This window comes from Corylus avellana, chromosome ca7 (assembly GCF_901000735.1).
Source record: "Corylus avellana chromosome ca7, CavTom2PMs-1.0".
Taxonomy (NCBI): Eukaryota; Viridiplantae; Streptophyta; class Magnoliopsida; order Fagales; family Betulaceae; genus Corylus; species Corylus avellana.
In genome coordinates this window covers 3,857,068-3,872,285 of record NC_081547.1, presented here as the reverse complement: position 1 = coordinate 3,872,285, position 15,218 = coordinate 3,857,068, and the positions used below count along the sequence as shown (strand labels likewise).

Below are 15,218 nucleotides of genomic sequence, written 5' to 3'. Positions count from 1 at the left end.
CTCTACTATAAGTCATAATGGTGTGTATCTTTATATTGTCAATCACAAAAAAAAAAAAAAGATTAAGAATTCAAGGAGTTCATTAATGCCCAATAATCAGCATATAGGGTTACATGAGCTACATCTTCACTCTATATCTCGATATTTGTTGTTGATATGGTAACTGCTAATAAAGCCTTTCATCTGTTGGTGGGGCTAGCATTCTTGAGATTAAATGGTTAAGTATGAAATTTCTTTGTTGGTGAAGCTATGATAATGTAACTGGATTTTTTTCCTCCTTCATGTTAATCTGGTATGTTTATATATTTATTTCTTTGATTTGATGGATACGTAGTCTTGGGTTGTTATTGTGTTTCTGTTTTTAAATAAACCATTCTAATAATTTTTTCAGAGGTTTCATTTGATGTACCTCTATTCATTATACTTCTTCATCGCATGATGAAGCCATAAATAGTAAGATTTATATTATTCAAATTTGACCAATATTATCTTTGCGGTTACATCATAATTCTGTTAATTGAATCCTATGGTGTGCTTTCCTGTTTCCTTAATCACTCTCTTTTAGCTCTAAAAACATTGCTTCTTTGGTTTGGAATGAGTGCCACAATATTATTTACTTGATCTTGGCATCTTAGTTTTAATTAACTGTTGGGATGGTATGTCAATATATAAATTGTTGAGATGATCTGTTTATAATATAGTAGTGAGAGTATGTAAGTTGCGTTGAGCGCACCCCCCCCCCCGGCATTCGTCAATTAATTGATCGATAGAAATAGTGGGAGAGGCAACAGTTTGCTACGAAGGCAAATGGATTAAGATTTAGTTTTTGTGATTCAACTTAAAGGCCTCTTAATCTCTTATATTGGTAATAGTTGGAGCTATATAAGACCACCCCATAGTGGCAGTTTAAGATAAGATGGTTAAGGAAGTCTTTAAAGTACTTTATAGCACTAAAATATGAAGTTCATCCCCAATATATCGTAATTTTTTTTTTTCTTGTTTCTATTTTATTCTCATTCATTATTTGTTCCCTTATTAGGACCGAAATCCTGCATACACAAATAAATGTGAGTGTGATGAAATATTATAATTTCAGGCCCAGACATGCATTGTTAGATAGTGTAAAATGGGATGACAATGGTTTGGGAGTGGCAATAGCTCAAAATGTTGATACAGGAGCCATTCTAATGCAAGGCTTTGCAAACCGAGTTGCGGTCCTAACAACCATTTCCTCTAGGAAGGCAACATTCTATAGCAGGTCACGGTCGACGTTATGGACTAAGGGAGAGACCTCTATGAATTTCATCAACATTCATGATATCTTTTCTCTACATTATTCTAGACAAGCTTTAGCAAGATTTGAAATGATCAAGCCCATTTTATCACATGAAACGATCAAGCCCATTCATTAATATTTGCACAGCATCTACGTACCACTCAGAAATCCTCATGTGCAGAGGCATATATAGTTCACATACGAAATCATCTACCAGATGGGTTTATCAATACAATGTAAGAAAGAAAGAATGAAAATTGGTTACTGTGCAACACCCTTACCCTTACCCTTACGCTTCTCATCACTTTCCGACTGGGCTTGCTGAGTTTGCTGATCCTGTTGGTGTAACTGCTGGAGCTGCTTCTGAAGAGGATGGCCGTGGTGTTCCACTTGTTGTGGGGATTGAATCTGGTAAGGATTTTCAAACGTGCCCGGTGCCAGCGAAGGCGACATAACACCACCACCACCAGCAATATTCGTCTGCGCAGTAACTGAATTACCCGCCGCAGTCAGGTCGAACCAACTATTGAAACCCACATGCATCTGTTGCTGCTGCAGTTGTTCATATGTCTGCAAAATCTCCTGCCGTTCTCTCGCAGCCACAGGCGCAAGCAATTGCTGAGCGTCAATTGACTGGTCCTCGTGGTGCTGGCTTGAACCACCCGCCGCAGTTGGGTCGAACCCACCGTTGAAACTCACAAGCTGCGACTGCTGCTGTTGTTCATATGTCCGCAAAATCTCCAGCTCTAGATCTTCTTTCGCTGCCAATTGCTGAGCCTCAAATAACTGGTCCGAGCCACCAGCCGCAGCTGGGTCGAACCCACCATTGAAACTCATAGGCTTCGGCTGCATCAATAGTTCATACGTCCGCAAACGCTCAAGTTGCTCTCGTACAGCCAATTCATTTGCCTGCAAAATTTCTTGTAGCACACGAATCTCCATTTGGCCACCTTTTTGACCAATGTCATAGGTGGCGAGATCGTTTTTGAGAGTGGTGATATCGGTGTGAACCTGCTGTAAGCTTTGATGGAGAATTGGGACGGAGTCGCACCTGGGGGACTGGTCCCCCAGGCGCGACTCCGCCTCGTCGGCTAGCGAGTTCGCTGCGTTCTCGGGCTGCGATGGGGAGAGATCTATGAGCAGCTGGCCCACGTTGATGGAGCCGAAGACTTTGTGCACTTTCGCGAACTTCTCCGGCTGGTCCGGTGGGAAATCCAGCGCAAACATGCAGTCGTTTGTGCACTTTTGCCTCAGAGACTTGCACGCCTCGCACGGTGTGTTCCTTGACGCCATTTCGAAGCATAATGAGAAAACAATTAAGATACAAATAAATCAAACATACACTAGGCTTTATGCTGAAGGAAACTCGTACTATACTGCAAGAAGAAGGAAAAATTGAACCGAACCAAACGAATCGTTTTGGAAGCAAACAAAGGCAGGCTTCCACTACGTACGCTAGAGAGAGACAGTGATACAGAAAATCGGTTGTGAAATGACCAGAAATGCTAAAAGCAATAGAAATGTCGGCATGAACATCAAGAAGCTCTCATATTTATCCATCTCAAAATAAATAAATCCGTCTCAGAATTAAAGAAAATATTGGAGTGTGATGTGACTACTGAATCATGCAAATCTTCTTGAGGCCGAAAGTATATATCCAAATGACCAAAATCAAAGCGTTCGTGAAAGATTAGAACCTCACCTCGGGTTAATTGGTTCGATCATCGGCCACTTTCCCTTCTTCTCTCTTTCCCTCTCTGTCTCTCGGTCCATTCAAAGGCCGCGAAACACCTGCGAGAAAACGTCGACGGTTGCAAGCGGGGAGAGACTACTCGACGAAGTAGAGCAAAATGGAGATAGAGAGAGCTCTACGTACAGTCTATATATAGTTCGTGTGCGAAAGAGCCCTTGTTTCGATCTTCGAGTTTCACGATCGATTCCGCCAGAAAAAAATAAAATGTTCTCAAAAACGTCAAAAAAAGAAAACGATATGACGAAGGAAGAAAAGGGTGACCATAATTAATATATATATATATATATTATAAAATCCAATAGATTGAATTTGCTTGCTGCCTTACCTTTAACGTAGGCTAAGGCTTTGTATTTATAATTGAGTTTGTTACAAAGAGATAGAATCAAATACTAAAGCAAATATAATTTGAAAGCTACTTTATCAAGTATAATTTGAAAGCTATACAAGATAATAAGAGTTATCTATTTATCTTATTATTTGAATTACTATCATTTGAATTACTAGCTAACTAACTAATGAATTAATTAACTAATTACTAACAGCATCTCCAGTAGTAAGATGTAGTCTACTTAGTCAAAAAGTACAACTCTCTATTTTAACTACTCATTTTTTAATACTAACTTCAACAAATTCTTTATTTCATTCTTTATTTTATTAAATATTATTATTATTATTATTATTATTATTATTATTTTTTGCATCATCTTGTAAATTATAATAGAATTGATTCACGCAGCATACATGTTTGTTATTTTTATTTTTCTATTTTTAGTTTGTCAATTATATGCATACTATTCAATTTTTTTGGGGGAGTTTTTAGAGATTCAAAAGACTTGAATTTGTATCATAAATTCATGAACAGAGAAGAGAGAGAAACGTTGAGGGAGAGAGAGAAGAGAGAGAAAATAACGTGAAAATAATATTATATTCAACAATCTAGTGTGTTACAGTGAATAGCAATATGAAGCTATTTACTGTAGCAGTTAAGGTATAATAGCTAATATGAAGCTATTCTGTTGGAGCGAAAAAAAAAAAAAAAAAAAAAAAAAAAGAATAAAAATAGCTAAATGTATCTAATATCTCATTTTTAGCTGCACTGCTGGAGATGCTCTAACTAGTAAGTAGTAACTATCAGAGTATTGCAGGGATCGAGAGACTACGTTCTTGCTAAAATCTTTCTCAGTCGGGCATCAAGGAAAAGAAAAGTCGAATATGAGAAAGGCACTAGGCGTTGTAGTCTCATTTTGAGCATGAATATTAATTATGATCATTTCTTTATATATGCATTCAATCATCGTACCCTTCGTTAGAAACATTTGGAGAAACATAATAAGAAATCCACTTAATCCAGATCAACTAATTGAATTGAGTAGATCACTTTCTTCAGCTGACCTGTTAATTAACATGCATGCTTTATCAGGCATTTAGCAGTGAAAATGGTTGCTGGCTTTATCAGGCATTTTGCAGTGAAAATGGGTTGGGTGTGATCATATATATGTATAAAAGTACAATTCTGGTATTCAATTCTTACAAAAGCCAAAGTTGGTCTACGCTTCAATACTTAATAAGGCTTTTGTGCCATTATTGTACAAAGTGGTGTGTTTGGACCCCAACTTTACAGCCAAACCGAATACTTCTTTTGTTTTCCGCCCTGCAGAATACTCGCAAATTTGTAACATACTTGTCTTGTCATGAAACAAAAGGTTCTCTTCGGTTGTCATTTGTTTCTATTATTTTGTAATTTACTTTGAGATGCGAGAAAAATACTTCTTGGAAAAACACAAATGAGGCAAGATGATATGTCTTCAAATCTTAAGGAGGTAATTAATGATACGAAGGAAAACGAGAAGAAATCTCGGGATAAGAGAACGGAAGAATGACAAGAGATTATTCGTCTTACAAAAGAAAGGCTTGTGTTTGACCAATTGAGAGACGAAAGGAAAAATGAAGCTAATCTTCTTTAAGAGGCAAAGGCTTGAGATGAGAATTATGGGTATGAATACAAGCAACATGTCTCCAATTAAAAAAGGATATTTCTGTTCACGTCAAATGGAAATCATCGAAAAACGTAGAGTCAATACCATTTGAGATTGACTAAATGTTTTTACATGTGTTTGATGTATTTTGTGGAAAATCTATTTTGTGGACTAAATAGTTAGTTTGTGAACATGGTCCAATATTAGAATGTATTTGTGGAATGTCAATTTTGTGCACTAAATAGCTAGTTTGTGAAGATGGTCCAATATAGAATGTAGTTAGAACAATTAACAAGCAAGTCTATTTTGTGGTGATATAATTTGAACAATATTGGAATGTAATTATTTGTGGACTAAAGTATATTTCTAGCTTCTTGGTTTTTGTTGACAAGCGAGTCTATTTTGTGGTGATATAATTGGAATATACTCTTGATGTAGTACCAAATAGTAAGGGTGTTCAAGCCGGTCGGTTATAACCGCCACGCCAACCGTTAACCGCTTTGATAGTCGGTTATTAAAAATTGCTAACCGACTATGGCGGTTGCGATTAGCGGTTATAATCGTTAACCACATTTATTTATATATAATAATATAAATATATATTAAATATTTATATTAATAAAATATTAAATAAAACATCCAAAATGATGCCGTTTTGGAGGGAGAATAAGATGAAACAAAAAAAAAAAAAAAACATTTTTTTCCATTTTGTTTGGAACATAAGCCCCCAAAATAGGCAAATTAAAGGCCAAAAACACTTAAAAATTCCAAAGGCCCATTTAAAAAAAAAGGTAACTATTGGTTATTGAATTAAATAACTGCTAACTACCGGTTATAACCGCTATCCACCTAGGCGATTGCAGTTATTAAAAACCGATAACTGCCCAAAGCGGTTGCAGTTAGCGGTTATAACATTTCAACACCCCTACCTAATAGTTGGAATATACTCTTGATAACATAGAGAGTACCATTACATGAAATTAGAAATTAAAAGCTACCAAATAAGTTACAGTTATTTTCGTACTTAACAAATGCAACATTGGAAAAATATAACTGCCGAAAAAATATGACTGTCGAAAAATATTACAGTTATAAAAATGATCGCTTGAAAAATAATTACTGTTGAAAAATCAGAGTTACAAAAATTACCATTGAAAAAATAAAGAAAGAAATACAAAATTTTTAGAAAAGAAATAAAGATAAGAATCTTTCTGCCGCAAAGGGCTTTGGTGACGGCTAAGCTCACAAAGGACTTTCTTTGAGAAGTCTTTCACAACGAAGGTACTCTTTCTGCTGCTTCCAGTCAATTCTCTGCTTTCTTTTGTTAGATCGATCAAGATTGTTTCTTCTGCTTTCTTTTCTTAATGAATAAATGGCTTTTATATTTTATAATATTTATAGTGATTTTGATTCAGTGGTAGATTAATTGCTTGTCACTTGAATTTTATATCTCCAGGATGGGTTCGATCTAAATGTGAATATAGGCATCAAGAGTACATATTTTTCTTCATTTGGTGTATGATGGTGGTCTCCTATTCTTTGTGTCCTTAATCTCTAAGAGTTTTCTTTGGAGCCCATCTTTGCATTTTCAGTGGTGGATACATTTGAGACTCCCATAAGAAGAAGACCCGTCATCTTGTTTGTGCTTCCACCCAAAAACCAGTGAAAGACTTTTCTCTTGAATCCAAGGTACTCTGCTTAATAGCTTTAGATTGTTGTCCTGTATGTGTTTTGTTGAGCATTCATCATCCATTTGTATCTCTAATTGCCGTCCAGTTAAATATCCTACTGAGACCTTGACATAGATGATCTACCAAAATGAACTAGTATTTGTATCCAACTCATCTCTGAATATTTCCTCTCAATTTTTGTTGGTGATGGAGTTAATGGGGCAAAGCAACCCTGTCATGTCTATGAATATCGTGAAAACTTGAGATTCAACCAGACATTGTAAGGTGTCGGCAACATGGTCATTAGGCTATGGACTATTTCATTCCTTGAAAACAAAAGACAGAGGGAAATCGGATAGATTGGTTTCCCATTTGTCTCATAAACTTCTTGGAGGTGTCAAATGCTGCCTGATTATATGCATTAATCATTACTCAAGCTACACCTAGACTTAATACTTGTAGAAGAAAAAAAAAAAGAAAAAAGGAGTTTCCAAATCTTAACCACCCCCTTCCCTTCTATATCAAAAATAAAACATAATTACATCTGTATATGTGCTTACCTAATGCTCATATATCATACCTCTATAGGCATTCAGACACGTTTTTTAGGTACGTATGTATTTGTCAATTCTTCAATGGCAATGAATCCAATAATAGAGCTTAAAAATGTGTGCTTGCACATTATATTTCTATGTATTTTAATGTTTCTTTAGCCTGCAGGCCCTGCACTTTGTTTGATAATATATCATTTGACATTGTCAAAAGTTAACCGGACATATATAGTTAGGTCTCTACAATAGTCATAATGGTATGGATTTGTGTATTGGTCTCTACAATACACAAATAAATGTGAGTGTGATGAAATATTATAATTTCAGACCCAGACATTGTTAGACAGTGTAAAATGGGATGACAAAGGTTTGGCAGTGGCAATAGCTCAAAATGTTGATACAGAAGCCATTCTAATGCAAGGCTTTGCAAACCGAGTTGCGGTCCTAAGTCCTAACAACCATTTCCTCTAGGAAAGCAATATTCTATAGCAGGTCACGGTCGACGTTATGGACGAAGGGAGAGACCTCTATGAATTTCATCAATATTTATGATATACTTATTGATTGGGATCGTGACTCTGTATGTTTCTGAAAACTTTTAGTTGGAACATTTAAGCCCATTTTTATTTCTGTTCTTTGATTTTTCTCAACTTTAACTCACAACTATTTCTCAGATAATATACCTTGGGAAGCCTGATGGGCCTACCTGCCATACAGGGTCAGAAACTTGTTATTACACGTCAGTGTTTGATTTAAAAGAACATCAAGAGGTCTGCAGCTTCAATCATCTCATAAGCAATGATAAACATATCTATTCCCTACATTTCTCTAGACAAGCTTTAGCAAGATTTGAAATGATTCAGATCATTTTTGGCAGGTTGAAGGAAATAAATTGGCATTAAGCACCTTGTACTCATTAGAGTCAACAATCTCCCAACGCAAAGCAGAACTAGCAGAAGAAGAAAATGGGAAATCTTCATGGACAAAACATTTATTAAAACATAATGACCTTCTGTGCTCAAAAATCAGGTATTATATGTCATACTGGATTGTTATTTTGATTCGAGTGGATGCCTGTCTTTGCTCCAAGAAAACTCAGAGAACCAAACTTCAAAAATTCAAAGAGAAGCCCGGCTTCTTGATTGTTTGGGCTATCCATGTATCATCCCTTTGGAACATTTTGCTTTTAAAGGAACTGTTTGCTGAGAGTTGTGTGTGAGTGTGTAAATGTGTGGTGTCTATGCTTTGCTACCGAAGGTTTTGATGGGTCTGAACTTTTTCTTTTCAGGGAGGAGGCAGAAGAGTTGTGTAAAACACTAGTAGAAAATGAGGACAAATCAAGCACTGCCTCAGAGATGGCGGATGTCCTCTATCATGCCATGGTTCTTCTGGCAGTTAAAGATGTGAGGATAGAAGATGTTATGCAAGTTCTTAGGCAGATATTTTCTCAGTCAGGCATCGAGGAAAAGAAAAGTCGAATATCACAAAGCTAGGCGTACGTTGTAGTCTGTTGATGTTAACCTTCAACATTGCAGTGGGTAGTTACTGTTTATATATGAATGGAACAACTCCAGCCCATTTGGCTGTATCCTACTTCTTTCATCCCCCGCTCTAGCTGCTGGTTTGGAACTGGATGCACTTTGTTTAAAACCTTTTCGGTAAAGACACTAATTTATTGTACTGTTTTGAGAATCGAATTATATTCTTGTCTCATGTGGATGGCTGTCGTTTTAGCTTTTGGGGTGGTCAACTACCCGTCCACCACCCCTCCACTTAAAGGGGTGGTCCAACAGCCTCATTGCTTTGTTATTTTTCTTTTTATTTGAAGGTTTACTTGGCTCAACTCAAATCATTCAGTTTAGAATTGAATTGCAGGGAAGCTCAATCTTATTATAACACATCATGCATATATTGGTTGGTAATACTAATAACTCATACCCAATGTGAATCCATTGAAGGGACTATGCAAACCCAAAAGTTGTGGAAGAAGTCGGATGTGCAAGTACTACTACCTCGTACGATTTGTGTGAAAGTTTGATGATACCATAAGTGAGTGCTGGATTTTTAATTTTTTATAGCTGCAGCCAAAAGGAAAAAAGAGATGGCTCAAAATCACAAAGAGAAAAATTAGTGTTTTCAGTAAGAGAGAAACTGCCCTACTACGTACTAATCCTCCTTTTTATAAGAATTTTTATTTTTCAAGAATTTAAGATATTTTTTGATTTTGAGTCCCACCACATACAATCTCTCTTGAGAAATATTATACATCTTTAAAAAAAAAATTACGTAAAATTGTAACACATTATTTAGAGCACTCACATTGGAGTAGTCATTTTGCATTTGTATGCAATGTCTAAGCAAATGAGCAAAGTGCCATACATTTTGTGAACAGTATACCGCTACATGTAGCAACACTGTTTACTAATGCATTTAATTTTTTATTGTTTCTCTGTCTCCTACCTTTCTCTTCTCCCGAAACTTTCTCATTTTATCATCTCACCTTTTATTTATTCTCTCTCTCTCTCTTTTGTTTCGATTCTTGTAAGCTAGATGGGGTATCCACAAAACCCCATATTTTTAAGAGAGAATTGAGAAAAAGATATGGGTAGGGATGGGTAAGGCCGAGAGTAGATAGATTGCGGTTTCGTGGCCAAATGGGGGTACAGCCACCCTCAAGTTGACCAAAGGGGGTGGTTGAGTCACCACCTTAATTAGCCATAAGTGTGGTTAGGTCTGTCTTTATTTTTTTCCTTTTATTGTTAAGTAATACTAATTAATGTGACATATTAGATACATGACAGTCGACGTTATAGGTCATTAAGTTTTTTTGATAGAAAATAGATAAAAATATCAACAACGTTTATAAGATGTCTACAAATATCATTTGTGCCAGTTTGGCAAAATGGATTGACAATTTGATTAGAGGCAAAACACACATGCTAAAAAATATTTAACCCCAAAAAAACAACTACAACTATTAATTATTATTATTGTAATTTTACTATTGTAGTAAAAAGAGTATAGTAAGAGCTTTCACATCAAGCTAGTCCAATTAACTAGCTTATTTGGCTAGCCCAGTAACAAAAAAAAATTACTTAAAAAGAAGCTACATCCAGCTCTCCAATTGGTAGAACCCCTTTGCATCATGCACAGTACGTCAGTACACAACAAGCAAATTTGTTTTAACAAAGTGAAAGGAAAATAATTATTTTTTTCTTGTGGGGTGTCTTGAAAAATAGTTAATTAAAAAAGAAAAAAGTGGATTTTCTGACTAAAAGTTGACTAAAGTTTGAAGATCAATGATACGTGAATGCTGAAAGTTTAAAAATGCTAAAAAAAAAAAAGCTTATTAAATTCTGATTTACATTTTAGAAGGATGTACCTCACTACGTACTGATAAAAATAAATAATAATAATAATAATAATTATTATTATTATTATTATTAAAAAAAAAAAAAAAAAAAAAACGCTGTACTCAAACGCCAATGCAGATTCTACATTTTAAAATGTATCTCCCAGGGAGTTGCATGGGATCATCTGCATCCTCCCAGGAAAGCCTTATTGAAAATGCAGACTTCAGATCTTAGAACATTGATTATTGAACCCCTCTGTGTGTGTGTCTCTCTCTCTCTCTCTCTTCATTTGTATCAAGACAGCCAACAGATACGAACTGCAAAGGAAGGAGGAAAAATAAAAGTGAAAAAGGATAAAAAATGCCTAATTATGAAAATATCGTGGTGTTCAGAGTTCAAATAACAACAGATTCATGCATTATTAATTGCGGATGTCTAATTTCTAAAGGGCAATAGATCGATAGGCCAAGCAAAAAGAAAAAGAAGGGCAATAATAGGTGTTTAAGAAACTAATTAATTATAAAAATAAAAAAAAATAAAAAAATAAAAAAAGAAGAAGAAGAAGAAGAAGAAGAAGTAATGTCATCTGATATGCTCCCTTTGCAAGTCACAAGACTTCATAGTTTCTATATTCTCACACGAAATAATGCAAGTCATATGCCAAATGCCCATAACAAATAGCCAAGTTATTCATGTTTCTATAATTAAGCTAGTTATCGGAGAAAAAACAACCTAACAATTTGCTAGCAATTCAGACAGTAAATATGAAAACTGAACAAGTATATGTCAAGTAGGATAGAACAATATAAGTGGGTAATTTTGTCTTTAGAACACGATCGAGGGAGTCAGGGAGAGGAAATCTAATCACATAAGTCAATTTCATGAATAGATTTTGCAACCAAGTACCCATTAATTAAACCCCTTTAGCTACCACATTTTTGCCCGATGGTTAACACATAAGATTCTTCTAGGATCACAAGTTGAAACACGCAACTAATGTGTCTAGTTAAGTTAACCCAAACAAAACATCACATTACACGGCACCCCCTTCTTCGTTACAGATAATATATACACGCAGAAACTTACAAAGAACCAAAAAAAAAAAAATTGAGCAAGTGATAGAGATCTAAGGCTGCTGCATAGGAGAGAATTATATTCATAATGATCTGTTTTCGAAATCTAAGACTCAAAAAGGACCTGCGATGCTAATTATAAACTCGTTCATCTCCTACTCTTTGGTTAGTGGGTCATTTTCTCCTATTTAGCTTTTGTGTCATTTCTCCCCCGATGGAGGTGATGCCCCTGGTTGTGAAAAGACAATCTCCTGCCGCCAATCGAGATTACCCCATTTATGAAAAGACAAGTCTATTTTATCACATGAAAGGATCAAACCTATTCATTAATTGCACAGCAGAAATCCTGATGGTGTGCATGCACAGGCATATATAGTTCACAAATGAAATCATCTAGCAGAAGGGTTATCAATCTAAACCACGTACGTACAGTAAGAAAGAAGGAATTCAAAGAGCATCATACCTAGAATGACAATTGGATTGATGAAAAAGCGGGAAGGTTAAAAGAGCTTCAGAACCCAAAAAACAGATCAACATGAGGGACCAACACCCCTACCCTCCTCGCTTTCCGACTGGGCCTGTTGTTGTACTGGTTGTAGCAAGAGCTGCGCCTGAAGAGCATGGTGGAGAGGATGGCCGTGATGTTCCCCTTGCTGTGGTTGCATCTGGTAAGAGTTTTCAAAATTGCCCAGACCCAGCGAAGGCGACATAACACCACCACCACCATCATTCATCTGATTGAATCCACTCGCAGTGACAGCCGGATCAAACCCACTGTTGAACCTCACAAGCTCCGGCTGCTGCTGCTCATATGTTCGCAAAATTTCCTGCTGCTCTCTCGCAGCCAATTGCTGAGCCTCAAATATTTGTTGCTGGTGGTGTTGGTGCTGAGTCGACTGTGGCTCGCGAATCACCAATTGGCCACCATGTGTGGGACCCCCGGTGGGAATCCCCAGCATCGGCGACATGTTGTACGGTAACACGGCGGCTGAGGACGAAGGATTCCCCGCGTGCATCTAAAAAAACAGTTAAGCTTAGTAAATTCACCGTTTCCTGTCAATCAAAATTTTGCAAACACTGATAATTCATCGTACAATTATCAATAATACGTACCTGTTGTTGGGGGATGAACCCCTGGGGTTGAATATTAATGGGTAACATGGCCTGACAGGCCTGTGGGCCAATGTAGGTGGCGAGCTCCTTTTTGGCATTGATGATTTCGGTCTGAAGCTGCCTGAGGTTGTGTTGGAGAAGCGAGATGAGGCCCACGCAGCCGTAGATGGGGTTCTGCAGGCGCGCCTCCGCCTCATAGGCCAGCGTGTTCACGGCGACTTCGCGCTGCGACGCGTTCAGCTCGTTGAGCAGCTTGGCTACGTTGCTGGCGCCGAAGACCTTGTGCAGGTTCGCGAACTTCTGCGGCAGGTCCGGTGGGAAATACGGCGCGAACACGCACTCCTGCGTGCATTTCCGCCTCTGCAACTTGCACGCCGCGCACGGTGTGTTCGGTGACGACATTTCCAATCTCTCTCTCTCTCCTCTCAAAAACCCACAAAAAAAAATAATAATAATAATAAATTAATTAATATTCATGGGATTATACAAAAAGACAAAAGGACTTCGATCTTCTCATGAATGAAAGACTTTCATGAATGAAAGATAGAGAGAGAGAAAGCGATGTTCAGAGAGAGTGCGTGTGTTTAGTTTACTACTAATTAAATAATTAAATGAGAGTCATTAATGGCGTCTCATTTTCGAAGCTAATGAGAAGACAGCATGTAAGCCAAATTCGATGACGAGTCAATTACCACCGATACGCATAAATCAAAATGCAAAAACCAAGAAGCTCTCATCTCTCTCTCTCTCTCAAAACAGGAACGAAAGGAAATATTGGAGCGCAATCGAAGTTGAAAACCGAATGACGCAAATCTTCTTGAGGCCGAAAGTATCCAAACAACGAGATTTTTATTTATCTTTTCCTTTTTTTTTTTTTCTTTTTTCTTTTTGTTGGGAAAATCAAAGCGTGGAAGACTGGAAGAAAGATCAGAATCTCACCTGGGGTTTACCTTTTGGATTTCTCTGAACTCCGTTCCGATCAACGTCTCAGGCCCTTGACTCTGAAAATCGAAAACGTCGACGGTTGCGGGGAGAGACTACTCAAACCAAGTAGCGCAAAATGGAGATAGAGAGAGCTCTACAGTCTAGGGTTCGTACTGTGCGAGAGAGCCCTTGATCCGATCTTCGAGTTTCACGATCCCATCAGAGAAAAATAAAATGATCTCAAAAAGGTCAAAAAAAAGAAAATGATATGATCGATGATGGAAAAACAGAATGAGATAAGGAAAATATCGCTTAAAAATAATGATCCCAACAACCCATAATATATATATATATAGTTATTTACTTTTCTTTTTTTTCTTATACATGTACTAAAATAATCTTGACAGAAATTAATAATTAGTATATATAATTATTCATCGTACTTCAATTATTTGCACATAAATTTAATAAATCTTTGTACATATATTATACATATTAAATACTATAATTTTGTGGAGCGAGCATCAAATTTGTTTAAATTTTATTTGCATTCAAAAAATTTAGCCAAATTTTATACCCCATGTACGTACCAATTTAATTTTATATTTATCCTTTTAACATATTGGCATGGAACAAGCCCCCCGTGTAAAAAAAAAAAAAAAAAAAGATAAGGTACAGTACTGGCCATTTGGATTGAGGGGTTTAAGAGCCAAATTAACCTGTTGTTTTCATTGATTTGGAAGTGACAAAACCATAAGAGCTAGCTTCCCCCGAATGACTGATGGGTCTATGACATCACTCCAAATCTGTGCTTTTGGCAGGGTTTTCAGTTCATTGTCGAGGATTCAGATGGTTTCTGCAGATTTTCTGGAGAATATTGAATACACAAACACGCCTATTCTGTCGTCACATGCATGAACATGATCCACAAAAGCCAGAAGCAAAAATTAAACAATCCCTGATTTGTGCCAGTTGGTCTCCCCTCATTGAGTAGAAGTATACGTGTGGAATATTGTATCCTCAGTAATGGCAATGCGTATTGTTGCTTTTAATTAAGGTGCCATTTCTTTTCAACGTTGACTAATTAATTTGAAGCATTTTTTGTTCCCGGCCAGTACTGTCTGGTTCTTGTCTTGTCAAATATATTTGATCTTGGCATATTTAGCTTATTTGTCATGTACGTTGAATCAGCCTGCAGACTGCAGTAGTCAATTCGATCGTGATACTTTTCAACGGTGTACGTACGTTGTAGCCATTTTGGACGTTGCAATGCCAGCACCTTCTTTAATTTGGGTGGCAGGGAAGAGGCCTTTCGTACGTATCGTATCTATCATGAATTAATTCTAACTTTAATTTTAAGCAATGAGCTTCGCTGATTATTTGTAATTCTGGAAACATGTTGAGCAATCTTTGCTGGAGAATTTACAGACTTTGACACCCTGGAGATAGCAGAGGATGTGGAAGACTTGCAATACATATATAGGTGGAATATATATGATATCCATGACCATCCATATATGGAGCCCTTG

General features: G+C 36.8%; 2 protein-coding genes and 1 pseudogene across 2 annotated transcripts; 1 reads left to right on the top strand and 2 right to left on the bottom strand.

The window, feature by feature from the left end:
- Positions 1-1,537: 1,537 nt before the first annotated feature.
- LOC132186552 (LOB domain-containing protein 36-like) lies at positions 1,538-2,569 on the bottom strand. The gene has a single exon (XM_059600529.1). The coding sequence runs from the start codon at positions 2,567-2,569 to the stop codon at positions 1,538-1,540; it is 1,032 nt and encodes a 343-aa protein (XP_059456512.1).
- Positions 2,570-6,248: 3,679 nt separating this feature from the next.
- Positions 6,249-8,893, top strand: LOC132188629 (histidine biosynthesis bifunctional protein hisIE, chloroplastic-like; annotated as a pseudogene).
- Positions 8,894-10,700: 1,807 nt separating this feature from the next.
- Positions 10,701-13,971, bottom strand: LOC132187485 (LOB domain-containing protein 36-like). Its single transcript, XM_059601810.1, has 4 exons — positions 13,705-13,971; positions 12,766-13,189; positions 12,116-12,668; positions 10,701-10,896 (listed from the first exon to the last, which is right to left on the bottom strand). The coding sequence occupies exons 2-3, from the start codon at positions 13,165-13,167 to the stop codon at positions 12,183-12,185; spliced, it is 888 nt and encodes a 295-aa protein (XP_059457793.1). The 5' UTR covers positions 13,168-13,189; positions 13,705-13,971; the 3' UTR covers positions 10,701-10,896; positions 12,116-12,182.
- Between the last annotated feature and the right edge of the window lie 1,247 nt (positions 13,972-15,218).

Excerpts from the sequence above, each read along its gene's own strand:
- LOC132186552 (XM_059600529.1), bottom strand. The coding sequence starts at position 2,569 with ATGGCGTCAAGGAACACACCGTGCGAGGCGTGCAAGTCTCTGAGGCAA.
- LOC132187485 (XM_059601810.1), bottom strand. The coding sequence starts at position 13,167 with ATGTCGTCACCGAACACACCGTGCGCGGCGTGCAAGTTGCAGAGGCGG. Across the intron at positions 12,669-12,765 it reads GGTTCATCCCCCAACAACAG|ATGCACGCGGGGAATCCTTC; the intron begins GTACGTATTATT and ends CTGTTTTTTTAG.